This window comes from Hemiscyllium ocellatum, chromosome 36 (assembly GCF_020745735.1).
Source record: "Hemiscyllium ocellatum isolate sHemOce1 chromosome 36, sHemOce1.pat.X.cur, whole genome shotgun sequence".
NCBI classification, from domain to species: domain Eukaryota; kingdom Metazoa; phylum Chordata; class Chondrichthyes; order Orectolobiformes; family Hemiscylliidae; genus Hemiscyllium; species Hemiscyllium ocellatum.
Genome location: NC_083436.1, coordinates 43,229,005 through 43,249,407, shown reverse-complemented (window position 1 = coordinate 43,249,407; position 20,403 = coordinate 43,229,005). Strand labels below are relative to the sequence as shown.

The window sequence follows — 20,403 nt, the reverse complement described above, 5'->3', positions numbered from 1 at the left end:
ACATCAACTGCACAGATGCTGCTTGACCAACTGTGTCTGGCACTTCATAGATCAGAGTTGAGACTCATTTGCAGCTGCCTCTTTGTTAGCTTTGAGTAGCCAACTTTGTACCTGTTGATAAGACCAAACTTTTCTCTACAGGACATATCAGTAGATAACCTCTAGATTCAATAATACTTGCAGCAGTAGATGCCTTTTCCATGATTTACCCAAGCTCCAATCAATTCTCAAGAAACTGTCATACTCAAAACTGCTTTTCTTGAAAAGTAGGTACCTACCAATTTCCATCGTATCAATTTGATCCATTCATCAGCTTCAACTCCTGTCTTTGTACACATATAATACGTTCTTTCAGGGAATACCAAACTGCAAAGGAAAAGGTGGTTTAGCAACACACATTTGATAAAACTTAAGCAAAGGATTAATAGTTTGTGTAGTGCATTAGGGTAAAGATACAATATTATTGTTCCAAACGCACAATATTCAAGTCAGCAAAGTAGAAGAAACTGGATAAAAGCAAATTACTGCAGATGCTGGAATCCTAAACCAAAAGAAAATGCTGGAAAATCTTAGCAGGTCTGGCAGCATTTGTAGGGAGAGAAAAGAGCTGATGTTTCTAGTCTAACTGACCCTTTGTCAAAACTACATAATTGTAGGGTGGAAGTAGAAGTAAGTGGTTTGCTTTAAACTGATTTTTGACTGTGATGGGGTTTTGCAAGAGCAGAGGGTGTTGATAAGTCTCATTTCTCATCATCAACAGACTTCCACAATGAGGATCCAGTTGCAATGTGTTTCCTGGCTGTTTATGGCAGAGACTCCACTTCATTTCAGGTCAATAAACAGAAAGAATAATTGACGTTCTTTACCAGAAACAATTGATCCTCTCTTGAGAGTAGTCAAATTGAACTCCAGTACATTCTGTTAGATCCAGAGTCTTAATTGGTTCTGTCGACTGCAGAGTAAATGAAACAAATATATTTTATAAAGCAAAGATTTCATAAATTAGTAGATATTGCATCCCTAATTTCGGTTTTACATATCTGTGGTTTAGAGCATCTCTACCAAATCTGTTCCTTTAGGTTGTAACGTTGCAATGTCTTAGAACAGCAATATTCTAAAGTGAAATACAAGATCATAAAACACTTTCTCATTGAACAATTATGTAACCTAGCCCTGACTACAAAAACAAAAGGTGGATTTAAAAAGGAAAATAATTCAACAATCCACGAGGTCCAGCAAACAGCAATATGATAAATCTTTCACTTGTTATATAATCTGATTCTATTAGTTATGACAGTTAAGGGAAAGTAGTTGACCAAGGCATAAAAGGAATTATACCCTCTGCTCTTCAAAATAGTGTCCTGGGATATTTTACCATTAGTTAAGAGGACACAGTGTCTTGCTTTAACGCAGTCAGAAAGGCAGCACCTCTAACAGTGCGATACTCCCCAAGTACATAACAAACATAGAATTATATAGAGTGCACAACACACAGACAGGTGCATGGCTCAACAATTCCAAATCAATGTTTATGCCTCACTCAAATGTCCTCCGTCATCTAATCTGAAAATGCTAGCTGTTGCTAAATTGGTGTCAGATGGTTCCAGGTTCAAATATCACTCCAGCACTCAAGTAGAAATGTCAACGCCTTCACACTATTTGCAAAACAGAGGGAGCACTGCTGTGTTGGAGATGCTGTCTTCCAGGTGAGACATAAAAACCAAGGGCAGTTTGGGTGGATGCAAAAGACCCCACAGCACCATTTTGAAAAACAGCAGGGGAGTTATCGATCAAAAAAAAACTGATTGTTATTCATGTTGTTGTCAGAGTTAGCTGAGCACAAATTGGGTGCTGTTCCCCACGTTACCTGCCTACACAACACTGCCCACACAAAAAGTACCTCAAAGGACAGCTCTGATGGTTGTCAAAAGCACTATACAAAATGTAATCAGAAGTCACAACAGGTTTATCTAAGCTTTTGGACTGCTGTTTCTTCATCACCTGCGCTCTGAAAGCTTGTGATTTCAAATGAACCTGTTGGACTACAACCTGGTATTGTGTGATTTCTGATTTTGTTCACTCCGGTCCAACACCAGCACCTCCACATTGTATATAAAATGTAAGCTTTTTTTCTCATTAGTTTACTTTTCCTTGGTCACGAGTTTAAACTTAACATTTTTTATCTTAAAAAAAGTTAATAAGATGCAATTTCTTTCAATACTTAACCATTTTATCTTTGAAATATTTCAATTCATTTCTATGTAGAATAAACCACCTTGTTTTCCAGCTCTGGAGGAAAAGCAGAAAGGAGGAAAATTAAAGCATTCAAGGTATAACATTGTTCAACCGTCTAGCTCGTAAATTCAGTCTCAGAAAACTTGAGCAGACCTGCTGTTTGGAGAACTTCAGTCAGTCTCTGAGGGGTCGGGTCACACCCGTAAAAACTATTACTTTCTTCTGCCTTATTAGCACTCCACACACAATGTGAGCACAGCCAGGCAAGGTCAGTGTCATAGTGGATATGAAACATTCACTCTGGGTATCCCTCTGCAGATGCTGCCCTGACCTGCTGAGTTTCTATAGCACTTTGTTTTGATGCTGGTCTTTATTGCTTCCCTGTAATCGCCCTTGAGAAGCTGGAGGAGGACTGCCTTCTTAAAGCAGTGCAGTCCATGTATTGACAGTTGCTTAATAGGCATTTTAGAGGGCAGTTAAGAGTCAGTCACATTGATGACAATATTGTAGGTTAGGGGACACATATAGACAAGATCAAGTAAAGATAACAAGTTTCCTTTCCCAAAGGATATCAACGAACCAGTTACATTTTACATGAAGGGCTTTTGCCTGAATCGTCGATTTTCCTGCTCCTCGGTTGCTGCCTGACCTGCTGTGCTTTTCCGGTACCACTCTATACTTTTGCCCACATTTTACAATAACCCACCAGTTTCATTAGTCACTTTTACTGATACCAGCTCCTTATTCCATTATTTTCCATTAATTGAATCCAATTCACTAAATCTTATGGTGGGATTTTAATTCACACCTTCATAATATTAGTATTAATCCTTTGGATTTCTACTCCAGTGTGAGCAGGTTGGATGGGGCTAAATCGTCAATTTCTGTTCTTAAGCTTTGACTAGAAGCTTAACATAACAATTGCCCTGTGTTGTATTTGCACTGACATTTGGCTGGGATTGGAGGGTAAAGAGTCTCTAGCCCTCAATTTAAATAAATAGCAAGACCATATGGATAAGGACTGGGCACTCTATCACACAGTCCTTTAGAACACGCTGCTGGCTCTATGGTTGTGACAGAGGAATCCAGAGAATCCCTCCACTGCTGAAACAGGTCGTTTGGCCCAGTAACCAACTCTCCGAAGAGCATCACACCCAGAAGCTGACTTGAAAAAACGTAATTATTTTTGCATTATTAAACCAGGCTTCTGGTTTGCAATATTTGGCACAATCAACCTGCCTCATTCACCTGTCCTGCTTTCTTCAGCCTTCCCACATTATTTCTAACATAAGGTCTCCAGCCGAAGCTCTGACCAATGGGATTGTAGAATGGTGCAGCCCCACCTATGGCCATTCAGCCCGTCAACTCTCTGCTAACTCATTCAAAGACTGATCCAGTTTCATCCCAATCCTCCACTTGATCCTGCAGTCCCTGTACTCAATGTTCCCTCTAAGCTGTGTGATTGCTGTAAGGCTCTGCACACACCAACTGGCATGCTGCCACCACACTCGGTATTGGAATCACTCTCAGAAGTCACTACCATGCATGGACCTTGGTGGTCTGTGTAGGAAAAGTAAAAAAAAAGGGATTGTCGTCCACATTCCTTTTTCCTTGAGATAGTTAACTAGTTCCCTATTGAAATCACCTATTGAGGCTACATTGATCACTGAGGACAATCCAAAAATCCAGGCATGGGGGAATAAGAGTTCAAATCCCAGAATGGCAGCTGGTGGAACTTACATTCAATTTATCCCATCTGGTATTGAAAACTAGACTCAGTAATAGTGATCATGAAACTATCATCAATTGTTGTAAAAATCCATCTGGTTCATTTAATGCCCTTTAGGGCAGGAAATCAGTATTGCTTACCTGGTCTGGCCTACATGTGACTCCAGACCCCAAGCAACATGGTTAACTCTGAAGTTGCAAAGCCAACCCACTTAGTTCAAGAGCTACAAAATCCCATCTGCATCCCATCACAAAAATGTGAACTAATTCTGTCAGGAAATGTTTCCAATTCCTGAGCAGTCATTGTACAAATTTGGGGCCCTTGTGGTTATCTCTGTCTTCTCAGTATAGATAATTGTCCGCCTCCCCTTGATCATCACCCTTCCCAAGTATGGAATACTACCATTGACTCGTTCTACCACAGTCTTGCTGGCACTCTCAAAGTTCAATTACTTAACCTTTTAAGAATGTGGGAACAATTAACTCCAGTGGAATGAGTAAACTCTGTCAGAATGCTGTCTTTGATCAAAAGGTCTGTGTTCATTGTCAATGCCACTGCTAAATGACACAGCAATGACTCACGCATACCAATGTGATGCAGCTGAATGGAACAGCTGCTGCCTGGCACAAAGATGGCACTGCCCCTATAATCACACCATAGGGCAGAGTCAAACTCCTGAGCATCTAATATCTCCACATCCCCAGCCTCATTCCCTGTATTTTCTTGGTACATGCCCCCAGCCCCCCTCTCCAAAGCCTACAATTGTCTTGAGAATGTGCAGGTACGCATAAAGTTACATCATCCTGGACTGTACTTTTAGAATGTGCAGAATGCAGAATGTTACCTTTACTCTGCCTCCTTGCTTTATAAGGTACCCTTCCTTGGTGCCCAGCTGAAAGACAAAGAGAATTGTTTATTGGGGAGTCCAGTTAGTGTTTCTAAGCCAAATACTGGAGAGAGGCTGAAATAGCAACTTACTGAAGGTGCCTCTGAAACGAGATCACTTTCTGTCCGGCCGGTCTGCATGGCTGTGTGGACCCGCACAGACTCGTATATGGAAGGCTCTTCTACCTTTCGAGGATATGGTTTCTTAAGTATAAGAAGGGTCCCTTTGTTGAACATGGAAAAAGAAAGTTCAACAGTAAGTGAAAGCTACATTCAAACTGCAAATGCTTCTCGGTACCTCTCTATAAGCTGACTCTTTCTAAAGAAAGAAAGCCTTGTATTTACACAACTTTATTCACGGATTAGCTTAGATTTCAAAGCACTTTACAGCCAGCTAAGTATTTTTGATGTGTAATGATAGTTTTACTGCAGGAAATGCAGTGGCCAATTTTGCACAAAGCAAGATCCCACATTCAGCAACAATGACCACACAATCTGTCTTAGTGATGTTCAATGGCGGATAAACTGAGATTGTTCCACAGGGTCTTCAACATGTACCCAATGCAGTTAGCTGTGACCTGAGTTTACGATCATTGAGGTAGGTTAGCTCAGTTGGCTGGATGGCTGGTTTGTGAAGGAAAGGGACACCAACAGTGTGTGTTCAATTCCTACATCAGTTGAGGTTACTGCAAAGGACTCTCCATGTCACCCTCTCCTTTTGCCAGGGTCCTTTTGTGATCCTTTCTTTTATAAGAGAGAGCAGCCCTATGGGCAAGTATGTCACCTTGGAGACTTCACTTTTCCATCCAGATGATGAAGACAGTGCAGCACATCCTCAGTACTGCACTGCAGTGTAAGCCTTGAATTGCTTTTGTGCTTAGGTTTGTGTGTGTGGGATTTGAACCCAGAAACTTGAATAAACATGAGTGCTCCCTTCTGAGTCACAGGCAACACAGACTCTGAAGACTTTGCCTAATTAACTTGGGAGAATTTACTTAATTAATAGAATTATAGGGCATGGAAATAGACCCTTCACTCCAACCCGTCCATGCCTACCAGATATACTAAATTAATCTAGTCCCATTTGCCAGCACTTGGCCCATATCCTTTCTATTCATATACACAACCAGATGCCTTTTAAATATTATAATTGTACCAGCCTCCACCACTTCCTCTGGCAGCTCATTCCACACACACACCACCCTCTGCTGACCCCTTAGGTCCTTTTTAAATCTTTCTCCTCTCATCTTAAACCTATGCCCTCTAGTTCTGGACTCCCCCACCACAGGAAAAAGACTTTGTCTATTCACCCTATCCATGCACCTCTTGATTTTATAAACCTCTACAAGGTCACCCCTCAGCCTCTGAAGCTCCAGGGAAAACTGCCCAGCTTGTTCAACCTCTCCCTGTAGTTCAAACCTTCCAACTCTGGTAAACATCCTTGTAAATCTTTTCTGAACCCTTTCAAGTTTCACAACATCCTTCCTATAGCAGGGAGACCAGAATTGCACACAATATTCCAAAAGCAGCCCAACAAATGTCCTGTACAGTTGCAACATGACCTCCCAACTCCTGTACTCAATACATTGACCAATAAAGGCAAACATACCAAATGCCTTCTTCACTATCCTATCTACCTGCAACTCCACTTTCAGGAATCTACGCAAATCATCAGGAATCTCTCAATCAACAGAAAATTACAACAGGAACACTTATTGGGTTAAGTTTGAGTAAGATTTTCAGCTATTGTTAAAATGATGCTGTGAACTATATTAAAATATAATGGGTTTAAAAGCAGTCACTGAATTTGCATTGAACCATTGCTGTGGTAATGCTATAAAATGTCTCAGGTTTAACTGAATGGGATACAATTGATAGCATAAAATGCAAATTAGAAATAGCATTGATGAGTTGAAAGCCTTTATTGAATTACTTTTCATTCTTCAGTTTACTACAGAGGGGAGTGAAGTTGCAAATGCTTCACTTGAATTTGATGAGCTCTGTGCAGGGGATAAGTGTTCCTGTAAACTGACTCTTTCTTTAGATTTGATTTTAATTGCTCCACCATTAGGTAACAGCTATTCGAAAGGCTGGAATGGAAGGAGTGCTGGGACCTTGGGAGTCACCGGTCATTTCTTTTTTGGAACTCACACACACACACACACACACACTGGGAGTTTAATGTTCACAGCTCATGTGGGGACTTTGAGGCTGTAGAGTTTTATTAAAATTCATTCATGGGATGTGGGGCTGGGCCAGCATTTATTATCTATCCCTAACCACCCTGGAGATCTGGAGGAGATTGCAGAGCGAAAAGCTTGGTGTGGCGGGGGTAGGGGGGGCAATGTTATAATGTCACTGGCATGAAAAAATAAATCTCTTCCCCCTGAATTAAATGAAGGCCCACAAAACATAACTGAAACATTGACAAAAACTGTGAAACTACAACATACATAACAGCAATGAATAAAAGTTAAGTCACATTACAGCAGCGTAGAGATTTTTGAACCAACAAGTTATGCCACATGGCTGAGGTAAGTTAGACCTAAACCCAGGCTTCCTGGTTCAGCGGTAGGGACACTACCACTGTGGCACAAGGCACCTGAATTATTAGTGTACAGTAGATAGTTTGTAGGCAAAAGTGAGGACTGCAGATGCTGGAGATCAGAGTCTAGATTAGAGTGCTGCTGGAAAACCACAGCACGTCAGGCAGCATCCAAGGAGCAGGAAAATCGACAATTTGGTCAAAAGCCCTTCATCAGGAATGATGATCTCCTGTAGATAGTTTGGAGCCAAACGGTTCAGGGATCTTATGAAATTCCTCTGAGGCAGGTGGGGAATGAACCAGCGGAGACAGTGAGGACTACAGATGCTGGAGATCAGAGTTGAGAGTGTGGTGTTGGAAAAACACAGCAGGTCAGGCAGCATCCGAGGAGCAGGAAAACCTTTACCTACTGGCTCTGAGGTAAAGACATTAGCATCGTAACAAAGGAGCTCTAAAAGTACAAAACTAGACATTTTCTAATCTACCTGCTCAGGGATATTGTAATTTATTACATCTGGAGCAGAATCCGTGCCTCCTGATTCAGAGGTATGGACACTGCCACTATGCTACAAAAGCCCTTATTACAACAGTGTAATATAAAAATTTGTTTTTGATTTTTTAACCTATTTTTCTCATGAATCTGTTCAGAGATGTTATTACAAACCTCTAGAGCAGTGGGGACTTAAACCTGGGTCTCTTGGTCTGGGCTAGGGACACTACCACTGTGCCACAAGAACGTTATTACAGCAGTGTGATGTTCCTTGTTCCCCTCCAAGCCACACTTCATCCAGATTTGGGAATATAATCGCTGTTCCTTTAGTGGCACTGATGTCAATCTCCTGGAACTCCCTCCCTGGAGTACATGGACTATAGCAATTCAATGCAGACACTCCGCATTTCTCCCTTTGGATTTAACCTATTTTTCTAATTAACCTGTTCAGAGATGTTATCACACACCTCTGAAACGGGTGGGAACTTGTATCCGGGCCTCTCGGTTCAGAGGTAGGGACATTGCCACTGTGCCCTGTTACATCAGTGTATTGGATTAAATTTCAGTCTGATTACCTGTCTCGCTTCCGATCAGTGGCTGATTAGCAAAATGGTTCACGAAATCCGACAATGAACGAAACTCATTAAACCCGAATTTAATTGAACTTTCGGTCCGTTCAATCTGAAAGTGCTTGACTGAGTCTTTGCCTCTGTAATGGGAAGATTTTCACTGTTAATTATCTTTAATGATTATTACATTGTGATTACTTTATTACATGGTTACCAGCTTTTCAACTTCTCTATGAAACAATCATAGAATCCCTAGAAGGTGGGAGCAGGCCATTCAGCCCATCAAATCCACACTGACCCTCCAAAGAGCATCCCGCTACCCTCTGCTATCCCTGTAACCCTGCATTTCCCATGGCTAACCCACCTAGCCAGCACATCCCTGGAGACTATGGGCAATCCACCTTAACCTGCACATCTTGGATTATGGGAGGAAACTGGAGCATCCGGAGAAAACCCACACAGACACAGGGAGAATGTGCAAACTCCACATAGACAGTCGCCCAAGGCTGGAATTGAACACAAGACCCTAAGCGCTCTGAGACAGCAGTGCTAGATAGGATAGTGAAGAAGGCATTTGGTACACTTTCCTTTATTGGTCAGAGTATTGAGTACAGGAGTTGGGAGGTCATGTTGTGGTTGTACAGGACATTGGTTAGGCCACTGTTAGAATATTGCATGCCATTCTGGTCTCCTTCCTATCGGAAAGATGTTGTGAAACTTGAAAGGGTTCAGAAAAGATTTACAAGGATGTTGCCAGGGTTGGAGGATTTGAGCTACAGGGAAAGGCTGAACAGGCTGAGGCTGTTTTCCCTGGAGTGTCGGAGGCTGAGGGATGACCTTATAGAGGTTTATAAAATCATGAAGGGCATGGATAGGGTAAATAGACAGGGCCTTTTCCCTGGAGTGGGGGAGTCCAGAACTAGAGGACATAGGTTTAGGGTGAGAGGGGAAAAATATAAAAGGAACCTAAGGGGCACCTTTTTCTCACAGATGGTGGTGCGTGTATGGAATGAGCTGCCAGAGGAAGTGGTGGAGGCTGGTACAGTTGGAACATTTTTTTTAGATTAGACTTACAGTGTGGAAACAGGCCCTTCGGCCCAACAAGTCCACACCGACCCGCCGAAGCGCAACCCACCCATACCCCTACATTTACCCCTTACCTAACACTACGGGCAATTTAGCTTGGCCAATTCACCTGACCCGCACATCTTTGGATTGTGGGAGGAAACCGGAGCACCCGGTGGAAACCCACGCAGACACGGGGAGAACGTGCAAACTCCACACAGTCAGTCGCCTGAGTCGGGAAATGAACCCGGGTCTAAAGGCGCTGTGAGGCAGCAGTGCTAACCACTGTGCCACCGTGCCGCCCGAAAAGGCATCTGGATGAGTGTATGAACAGGAAGGGTTTAGAGGGAAATGGGCCAAGTACTGGCAAAGGGACTAGATTAATTTAGGATATCTGGTCGGCATGGACGGATTGGATCGAAGGGTCTGTTTCCGTGCTGTACATCTCTATGTCTCTATGCTAACCACTAATCCACCATGTTGTAGCAATCACTCCTCTGGCCTTAGTCCTCATTAACAGGAGATCTTTCTTGCAGGTTTGTCTGATGGATTTATGACCAGTCTGAATTTGAAGTGAAATTGTGTGTCTAGGGTGAGCTTTCTTGCCTCCATGCATCACAGACTCAGGAAGGCCATTCAATCCTTCAAGCCTGTGCTATCATTCAATGAGATTGTAACTGAGCTGACCTCAACTCCATTTACCCACCTTTCTTAAATAAGATTTTTCGTACTCAGCTGAAAAAGAACACTTTGGAATTTGGTGTGCATTTTATGTCTAACCCTCTCACTCCAATTTGATGACACTGTTACCAAATTCAGTGGTGCTGGTGTCCAAGTTCATCCAATACTCCAAATATAATCCATTCCTAAACAACGCAATGGCTATTAAAAGAGCAATTTAAGAAATCCCTTCCCTGTTGCATCCCAATTTAAAAGCGGAGATTCAGTCACCACAAAAACAGGCCATTCTGCCCACTGCCCCTATGCTGACTCTTTAAATGTGCTTTTCAATTAGTCCCACCACCTCTTCTCTTTCTACATAACCCTGCACTTTTTTATCTCCTTTGGAGTGCTTATCTATTTCCCTTTTGAAAGTTACTCATGAACCTGCTCCTACCCCGCTCTTTTAGGTACTATCTTGCAGCTTATAATAATTTATTACGTACAAATTACTCCCAATTCTGTCCTGGAATTTTATGTTTGTTATCTCGATCTGTGGCCTCTAAGTACTGACCATTAAGACATTTAAAACAATCCTATATTTAGAACTACAACATAAATTACTGGAGGAAATCAGCAATTCTGGCAGCATTTGTAAAAAGAGAAAACTGAGATAACTTTTCAAATCCGTCATGGCTCATTTTTGCCACATTTAGAATCACTTATAATGAACACATCCTTTCTCCTTAGCCTCCCTATGTTGGTTAGCAGCCTCTTCTCCCATCCCAGAGGAAGGAAAAAGCCCCATTAAAACTAACTGTCGGAGAATTGAGGCGAAAGTGAGGACTGCAGATGCTGGAGATTAGAGTCTAGATTAGAGTGGTGCTGGAAAAGCACAGGAGATCAGGCAGCATCCGAGGAGCAGGAAATCGACGTTTCAGGCAAAAACCTTTCAATAAGAATCCTGATGAAGGGCTTTTGCCCGAAATGTCGATTTCCCTGCTGTCGGAGAATTGAGCCCAATGGATCAGAGACCACAAATGAGGATCGTAGTGAAATTGATGAGCGGTTTATTACACAAAGCGATATCACGGAAGAGAAATTAACCAGACTGACACAGAACTGATTTTCTGCACAGATGGCCAAATGCTCTTCCCAAAACCAAAAGTGTTAGCGTATTTTTTAGGGGTACAACACAAAGATGATAATTGTAAATCCGTTACAGTATAACGGTGAAAATTGTAAAGAGATTAAAACGAATAAACAGAATGGAAATTAATCAACAGTCTGGCAGTAGCAATTCATTTATAATTGACACGGGAGATTCCAGCCATCTCCGAGAGTTTGTGAGAAGGTCTTCTGAAGGCTTCTTCACTGGATTTCCCAGCCACACGAAAATGTGTAAATGTCCCTTCTCCTGGCATCCAGGTGTGTCCATTGTGTTCCACCTAAAAGCAAAGGCTTCCGGGGTCTCTCAGGCTGCCCGTCTGTGTGTGTGGTATTGGTTCCAATGGGAAATGAGCCTGCCCTTAGGATGTTGGAACTGCAGTGCTATTCTGGGCTGGGAGCTCACTGTGAAAAGCTATTTTAGGGAGTGTACTCTCTGGTCCAGGAAGGGTCTGGTTTTTATATCAGCCCGTATGGTCAAGACTGAAGCACTCCGGGTACTTTCTGTATTTGTTGGCAGGGATGATTTCTGTGTTTTGCAAGATTAGAGTGGTGCTGGAAAATCACAGCAGGTCAGGTAGCACCCAAGGAGCAGGGAAATTGACGTTTTGGGCAGGAGCCCTTCATCCAGCACCACTCTAATCTAGACTCTGATCTCCAGCATCTGCAGTACCCACTTTCGCCTTCTGTGTTTTTTATGATGCCATGCTGTGGGTGAGCAGGGTGGCAGATCTTTCTCCCACACTAACGGATGGCATATACTGGTCTGATTTGTCTGTCATATGTCTTATATTCTTGTCCTGGACATAGCAGATACAGGGAAGTCGTTTTCCCTGGGTAGGGAGACTCAAACCAAGGGACACGGTTTTGGGATGCAGGGTAGACCATTTCGTACTGAGAGGAGGAAACATTTCTTCACTCAAGGGTAGTGAACTGGTGGGCTTCTCGGCCACAAAAGACTGTGAAGGCCAAGACACTGAACGCATTTAATAAACAAAGGGAAACATTTTTAATCGCATCAAGGAGTATGAGGAGAAAGCAGGAATATGGCAATGAGATACAGAGTCAGCTGTGATCATATAGAGTAGCAAAGACGAGTTGGGTAGACAAATGGCTTCCACTAGCTCCAGAATCCTACTTTATTCTATCCTTAAAAATGAAGGGTACAGACATTTCCAAGGTTTACTGTTTTCTTTGATTTCTGACATTTTTGCCTCTCAAGATCCACACTACGTCCTATCTCCACTGCCCCCCGCCACACAACCTCCCCCTATAATTCACTGGGGCCTCTTAGTTTGGCCCTTGATAGGTATCAGAGTGAGCAGAGTGTTCAGCTCCATTGCTGAAACCCTCCACCTGTTCTACTTGCCGTATCGGCGTTGACCACCACTCCCGCTGGCACTGTCACACAGTATAGAAACAGGCCCTTCGGCCCACCATGTTGGTGAGGGGTTATCAGCCTCCAATTGGTTGGCAGCTCCATGAGCCAGACAGAAGACCCGCCTCCGTTATGGCTGTGGCCCAAAAAAATGGACAAGTTGACTAAATGGAGGCAGAGTTTCCCTGTGACATTTAGGCTGGGGTGTTGAAAGCCCACCCTCAGTGTAAGGTCCTTCTCTACAACCCAACAACTGTAATTTGGAAAAGCAGAGCAGAGCAGGACTTATACACTTAATGGTCAGGTCCTGGGAGTGTTGCTGAACAAAGAGACCTTGGAGTGCAGGTTCATAGCTCCTTGAGAGTGGAGTTGCAGGGTAATGAAGAAGGTGTTTGGTATGTTTTCCTTTATTGGTCAGAGTACTGAGTACAGGAGTTGGGAGGTCATGTTGCAGCTGTACAGGACATTGCTTAGGCCACTTTTGGAATATTGCATGCAATTCTGGTCTCCTTCCTATTGGAAGGATGTCGTGAAACCTGAAAGGGTTCACGAAGGATTTCCAAGGATGTTGCCAGGATTGGAGGATTTGAGCTATAGCAAAAGGCTGAACAAGTTGGGGCTGTTTTCCCTGGAGCATCGGAGGCTGAGGGGTGACCTGAAAGAGGTTTATAAAATCATGAGAGGCCTGGATGGGATAAATGGACAAGGTCATTTCCCTGGGGTCGGGGAGTCCAGAACTAGAGGGCATAGCATTACGGTAATAGCGGAAAGATATAAAACCAACTGAAGGGGCAACTTTTTCACACAGTGGATGGTGCATGTATGGAATGAGCTGCCAGAGGAAGTGGTGGAGGCTGGTACAATTACAGCATTTAAAAAGGCAAGTGGATGCGTATATGAATAAGAAGAGTTTAGAGGGATAGGGGCCAAGTGCTGGCAAATGGGACTAGATTAGGTTAGGATATCTGGTCAGCATGGATGAGTTGGACCAAAGGGTCTGTTTCTGTGCTGTACATCTCTAGGACTCTAACTGCACACCCACAGCAGATACACTTACCTCACTGACAATGCATAGAACGCCTGCCCATCATGACTCTTTCTCAGAAGGTAACTCCCGTCCTTCCCATTGGAAAGGAGAATGGCCTCAGCAGCGTGTCGAGAGAGATCGTAGTGGTACCAACTGGTCAAAGAGAGTGACAGAACATCCTCATTACAGATCAAACAAGTTGGGAACATCAAGTGCACATTTCCCTCACAATCATCAATAAACAAAGTGAACCTCTCCAAAACCCTGGACTGAGTGAACTCACTAACAGAAGAGTAATAGGGACATCACTCATATTTTGCTGTGCAAAGCTTCGACCAACTACATGATGGTCACAGACAAAGTTGGCAGTTCAGTTTACAGCTCCAGAATTTTAGGAAGGTTGTTTTTATTAGGAATGTGAGATGTCCTGGCAAGTCCCAGTATATATATTACCCATCCTTCGTTGGGAAGGTGGTCGCAAGATGTTTTCTTGAATGGCTACATTCCAAGTCTTTATGATGTAAGGACCCACAGTGTAGATGAGGGTAATGCAGGATTGTCACTCAGTGGCAGTGATGGAGCAGTGACAATGTTTCTTAATAGCAAAGCCTATATCCCAGGGAACGAAAAGAAGAAACATATTTTTCGTCCCCCTTACACATTGCTGATCAACTGAAAATGTTTCCACAACCAATTTTATTTACTGCTTAAAAATTTGCCTTAACTTTATCACACTCTTAATATAGGAAAATGTCCCAAAACTTGCTTTATGGAAAGATCATCAGACAAAGAATTAGATCACGTCAAAGAGTAATGTCAGGGAGGGTGGAGGTCAGTGTGGGAAGGGGTAAAAAAAACATCCAAACATCATAGCTATTGCTTTTCCAAATTCCATTAGAGGCCATTATTGGGATAACTTTCCTTTCCACATTGCTGACAATTAATATATTCTTAAAATTCAATGCATTTGTCAATAGATTGTGTTTATTACCTTGTGGTTAGGGTTTACTTTGTGGTTTTAAAGAAACTTACCCTTTCAATGCTGCCTACCTCACCCTCAAAGCTTTGCCAGTAATCACCAAAAATCCTGTGGTTGCTGAGTCCTGGTTTGAGGATCTATTTGGCTATTTCATCATTCACCATCTGGCCAGTTCTGAACTGAGTATAACCTGAGAGTTGGCTAATACAGCAGTCTAAAGTCATCTCATTTATTCCCATCCATTTAACCAATAATCAGCCCAACTTACTGCAGTAAAGGAAAATAAAATTTGTACAGCACCTTTAACAATAGCAAAGCATGAAGATGGTGGTGGATACACAGAGTCAAACCGAAATACATTTGGAAGGCTGGGTTGGAGGGGAGAATGAGGAGAAATACTTATGAATCACTCATTATATCATCTATTGATTATGTATTGAGAGGTTTTCAGTCTAATTGGTCAGTTGCACTTGTACTTTTTTTGTTATTTTTCCTTTTTAATCAAAACAAAAACAAAGTTCTTGTACTATTATCTGGAAATGCTGGCTGCTTTACTTTCAGCTCTGATGGATTATTTCCACAATTCCACTTCTCACCAACTTGTGTTAGTTAGTAAAACAGCTCATGGCACTTTACTGGAGCAACACATGAACAAAGACTGGTGGCATGATGCATGGGCGATATTCACTTGGTCCATTTAAGACAAGATTCTAAAGTGGGTGGGGGCGGGTAGTGGAGAGGTTTCGAAATTGGAGTCACTGGATTCGGATAGGACCAAAGGTGGAGCAGCGGAGTTCAGGGACACATAGATCTTGGAGAGCTGTGGGACTGGAGGGAGAAGGGGTTTGCAAGCAAGAATGTTAAACATGAGGCACTGCAGAAGCTAACACAGTTCAGAGAGCACTCGGGGGTGATGGGTGAAGGGCACTTGATGTTGCTGGATTCCGAACAGCCACAACATTCCAATAATTCAGTCGATACACATGGATCAAACTTTCATTTTGTTCCTTACAGCACCATAGTCTCTAAAGGAGTCTTAGAACAAAAAACATTGAACAAAGAACACTACAGCGCAGAACAGGCCCTTCGGCCCTCGATGTTGCGCCGACCTGTGAACTATTCTCAGCTCGTCCCCTTACACTGTCCCATCATCATCCATGTGCTTATCCAAGGATTGTTTAAATCTCCCTAAAGTGGCTGAGTTGACTACATTAGCAGGTAGGGCATTCCACGCCCTTACCACTCTCTGTGTAAAGAACCTGCCTCTGACATCTGTGTTAAATCTATCACCCCTCAATTTGTAGTTATGCCCCCCCGTACAAGCTGACATCATCGTCCTAGGAAAAAGACTTTCACTGTCTACCCTATCTAATCCTCTGATCATGAATCTTCTCACCCTTCCTGTTCCCACACCATCTTCCTCTGTGCTCAAATTGTGAAATTGCTCCTCAGTTTAATGGGGCTCCCTGTGTGATAGACAGTCACAGATTATTAAGCACATGACAGTAGCTGTTACTGAAAGGAATTAAACACACAACTAACAAAGGCCCTGATAGAATATTTCTAAGTGGTTTCAATGGTCAGATGTCCCCACTTGCTTTGTTTCTGTCAGAGAGTTAATGCGGAGAAAGGGGAAGTTGATTCTAGTTTGAGCAAAAAGACATTTCGGAAACGGAAAGACAAAGATTACTGAAGTTTCAGGATGATGTCAAACAGTTCAGATCAACAGAAAGTTTAGATCGAGATCAGTGATAGTGTCAGAAGGCTCCTCAGTAACTGAGAGTGTTGAGAATCAGTTGCCTCTTAGCATCTCCCTTAACTCCTCCATTGTGGATAAATTCTTAGATTGTGAATCTGACAGACTGTACTGCATTTCTCCAACTAAATAACGAGACAGCTCCAGCTTCTTGTTCCAACCCTGCACTCAAACTCCATTCAGTAGGTACTGATTCCATTCTCCACCTGGACACAGTCTGACATTAAACCAGTATATTCACTGTTTTTTGTCATATGTAACCCCAGGATGAGGTCCAGACCATATATCTATGTCAATGCTCAGATAAACATTTTCACCCTCCATTATATTGACCAACTTTATCTGTGTCTCAATTCATACATTGCTGAAACTCTCATCCATACCTGTGATACCTTTACACGTGAATATCCCAACCTGTCCCTGCTGGTCTCCCACTTTCTGTCCCTCGTAAACTCAGGGTTGTCCAAAACACTACTCCCCATGCCCCATCTCGCATAAAATCCTGTTCAACCAGTGTCCTTCATACAGTGACCTACACTGGGTCAAGGTTAAACAGCGAGGAGAAAGTGAGGACTGCAGATGCTGGAGATCAGAGCTGAAAAATGTGTTGCTGGAAAAGCGCAGCAGGTCAGGCAGCATCCAAGAAGCAGGAGAATCGACGTTTCGGGTGAAGGGCTTATGCCCGAAAACGTCAATTCTCCTGCTCCTTTGATGCTACCTGACCTACTGCGATTTTTCAGCTCAAGGTTAAACAGCAACAATTTTAAAATTCTTACCCTTGTTTTCAAATATCTCTAGTGCCCTATCTCTAATTCCCTCCAGCCTCACCATTTTCTCAGCTCTCTGATCTTCTCCAATGATAGCCTCCTGTACATCCCCAATTCAGCCCTAAACTCCGGAATGCTCTCCCTATTCCTCTCTGCTTCTTTACCCATCTCTCCTCTTTGAAGATGCTCCTCAAATTCTACTTTGTTCACCAAGCCCTCAATCATCATTCCTCCTATCACCTTATGTGATTTGTATCTAACTTTACAATTTAGGGCATTTCATTTTTCAATTGCTCTTTTGGTAGTATGGCATTTGAGTATTGCTGAAAAAAAAAATCACATTTTGTCACGGGTGTTTTTGGTTTTGTACACATCAGTACCATTGTAATGGCATTCTTGTGAATTGTCTTGATGAGTACAAGATAAAAGTCTTTGACAAAATATGCCTTTTCTCAGCAATGCACATTTTATGACATTTCTGGCCCTATTTAAATACAACTTATTGATGAGAAGTAATCAAAACTATGAAGGCTCACACAGCCTACACATATATTAGAATAAACAAACTTTGTGGGGCAGGGTGGCATGACATGGTGTTGCCTTGAGAGATGACTTCATGAGGACATCTCAGCTCAAGGTCTAGCAAAATGATGGGAAATGGTCCTTGCAAATGTTGGAGCTCTCTGGGAAATACAGTCAGAGCCCTTTCATTTTAAGGTTGCAAATTTCATCACCTTGGATTTTACAGAGGAAACTTGTTAAATTAATCACTTCATAGTTTAACTATAAATACACTAACTGATTAAACTACATGTAGATTCACAAGGAAAGGCAGCTGGGCACTTTACAGCCTTCCAAATTCAATACCAAGTTCAACAATTTCAGATCATAACTACTGCCTCCATTTCACCGTGGCCAGGAGCAACCTGTCATGATTCTGTTATTCATCTTACATCTGCTGCTTTCCATCCATCCACAAACCTGCCCAGTCACCACCTCCCATGAGCTACTGTCCTTGTACAACGTCTGTTACATCTGTCATATTTTCCCATTCTAATCAAAGGTGACAGACTTTTAAAAAATCTGTTTTTCTTGCTCTCTCCACAGTTGCTGGCAAATGGGACTAGGTTAATTTAGGATATCTGGTCAGCATGGATGAGTCAGACTTGAAGGGTCTATTTCTGTACTGTACGTCTCTATGACTCTATGCTGCCTGTCCTTCAGTGATTCACCACCCTTTCCTGGTTTAAATATTCTATATTTCCAAAACACAAGGCAAAGTAAGTCAGTAAAGTTACCATTGCCCCAGAGGGCTATAGCGCTGTTCTAGGATTAGAGAGATGACTGGTGGGGGCTTAGCCCTCAGGCAAGGGAGAGGTTGAGGAGGAGAGAACTTCATGGTAACCTCAGCCATCGTGGGGATTGCAACGATGCAATCAATATCACTCTGCAGCACAAACCAGCCGTCCAGCCAATTCATCTACCTGACCCCTACTGTATAGTAGCTGCTTGTTATCTACGGTAATGCTGTTGAACAATTGTACAATCCTGTTGTTAGCTAGCAAGTCTTAAAGTTTGTTAGTTAAAAATCACTCGGTTCCTGAATCAGACAGAGATGATTCTTGGGAATCCACTAACAAGTATTTAGTGCAAAAGCCCACATGCTCATCAGATAATTCACACACCTCAGCTGGATCTAAGACTGATCTGGTCTCACAGAATTTTAAAATGCTTCCCCCTGTTCCCACTCTTTTGTTCCAATTCTTATCCTGGTGCAGTTGTGTTTCATTAGTCTTCATCCTCCTTTCTTCTGAAAGCTACTTCCTAAGCTTTTTTTTAAATTCACCTCATCAGTTAAATCATTATGCTGAAGCCAGCTACAGAAATTCACAAACTGCCATCTCACAAATTGCAGAAGTATTACTTTTCTGTCAGTTTGCATTATCTCTGATTCATAGGAATCTTTTGTAATATATATCAGTCAGGAAAAATCACACTAAACGTTTCAGATGCTGTGTGTGCACTTCCAGTAAAAACTTCAAACTCCTGTGATCTTGTTACAAATTAGTTACAGCACTGTTTAGACCAATGGGATAATCAAATGTTTGTTGGATGGACACCAATGAAGTTACTGGACACTGTTAACATCACAAAATAAGTATAAAGTGAAATCAATAGCATTACTTCTGCTAATAGCTGAGCCAGAGATTCCTCGCTTACAGACCTGTGATTAGATATTTACATTTTTATTCCATATTTATGTTTTCCACACTCTCAGTCTCTGAATGCAGCTAAAGAAGATTACTTCTGTACTGGGTGCAGTTCCCTCTGGTTTGTCAGCTCAGCTAATTCTTCCACCACTCCAACGCAGAACTCAGACATACTACAGAGATTCACCATTTGAGGATTTTTAAAGGATGGATAATTTGGCACAAAACTCTCTTCCCCTTAATTGTCTTTAACCAGCTCAACAAGAATCAACCTCAAGTTTTCACCTGAGGAGCATATTCAGCAGAAAATGTCATGACAAGTACATTTACAATTCAGTTGTGCAAACTAATAAATAATTCAGCATAAAACCACCCTTTGTTTTAAATTCAGGACTTACTACTGAACTCCCTTCGAATTCAATTTTAAAACTGTCTCTACACTAATTTCCACATCTCACAACCACGAACGACAAACGAAAACTAAATGAATACAGGAAAGGGGCCTGGTCTGATCCAGCACCCAGAGGGAAACGCCAGCAAAAAAAATGTCAAAACGTCATCAACAACCCAAAAAATCCACAAGTTTAAAGTAAAAGCACGTGTAAAACAAGAAGAGGAATCTCCGATTGCTAGCTAAACTGATCGATTCAAGGCAAAATCAATTAGATCAATTTTAAAACCCAGGAGTAGAGCAGCCCATTTTTACTGCCACAGATGTTTTGTGAGACTGTGTAACTGATCAGTGGAAACTGCAGTGAACTTTCACTGAGTTTAGAATCTTGGAATAGGATCAAGAAAGTCACCGAACAATGGCAAACCGATCAACCAGAACTGGTTCCTTTTCATTAATTCACAAGATATGGGCATCATTGGAAAAAAGAGAGTTTATCGTCCGTCACCAACCTTGGGAAGGTTTCTGTACATTCTTTTCTAAACTACTG

General features: G+C 42.3%; 1 protein-coding gene across 1 annotated transcript in view; it reads right to left on the bottom strand.

The window, feature by feature from the left end:
• The window catches only part of dapp1 (dual adaptor of phosphotyrosine and 3-phosphoinositides), a 69,969-nt gene that overhangs the window by 1,901 nt on the left and 47,665 nt on the right, over nucleotides 1-20,403 (bottom strand). The window contains exons 2-8 of the mRNA XM_060851383.1: nucleotides 13,781-13,903; nucleotides 8,460-8,593; nucleotides 4,943-5,073; nucleotides 4,809-4,856; nucleotides 2,227-2,289; nucleotides 867-952; nucleotides 279-366 (exon numbers count right to left, since the gene is read on the bottom strand). Coding sequence (XP_060707366.1) covers nucleotides 279-366; nucleotides 867-952; nucleotides 2,227-2,289; nucleotides 4,809-4,856; nucleotides 4,943-5,073; nucleotides 8,460-8,593; nucleotides 13,781-13,903 — 673 coding nt within the window. The remainder of the gene's footprint in view (nucleotides 1-278; nucleotides 367-866; nucleotides 953-2,226; nucleotides 2,290-4,808; nucleotides 4,857-4,942; nucleotides 5,074-8,459; nucleotides 8,594-13,780; nucleotides 13,904-20,403) is intronic.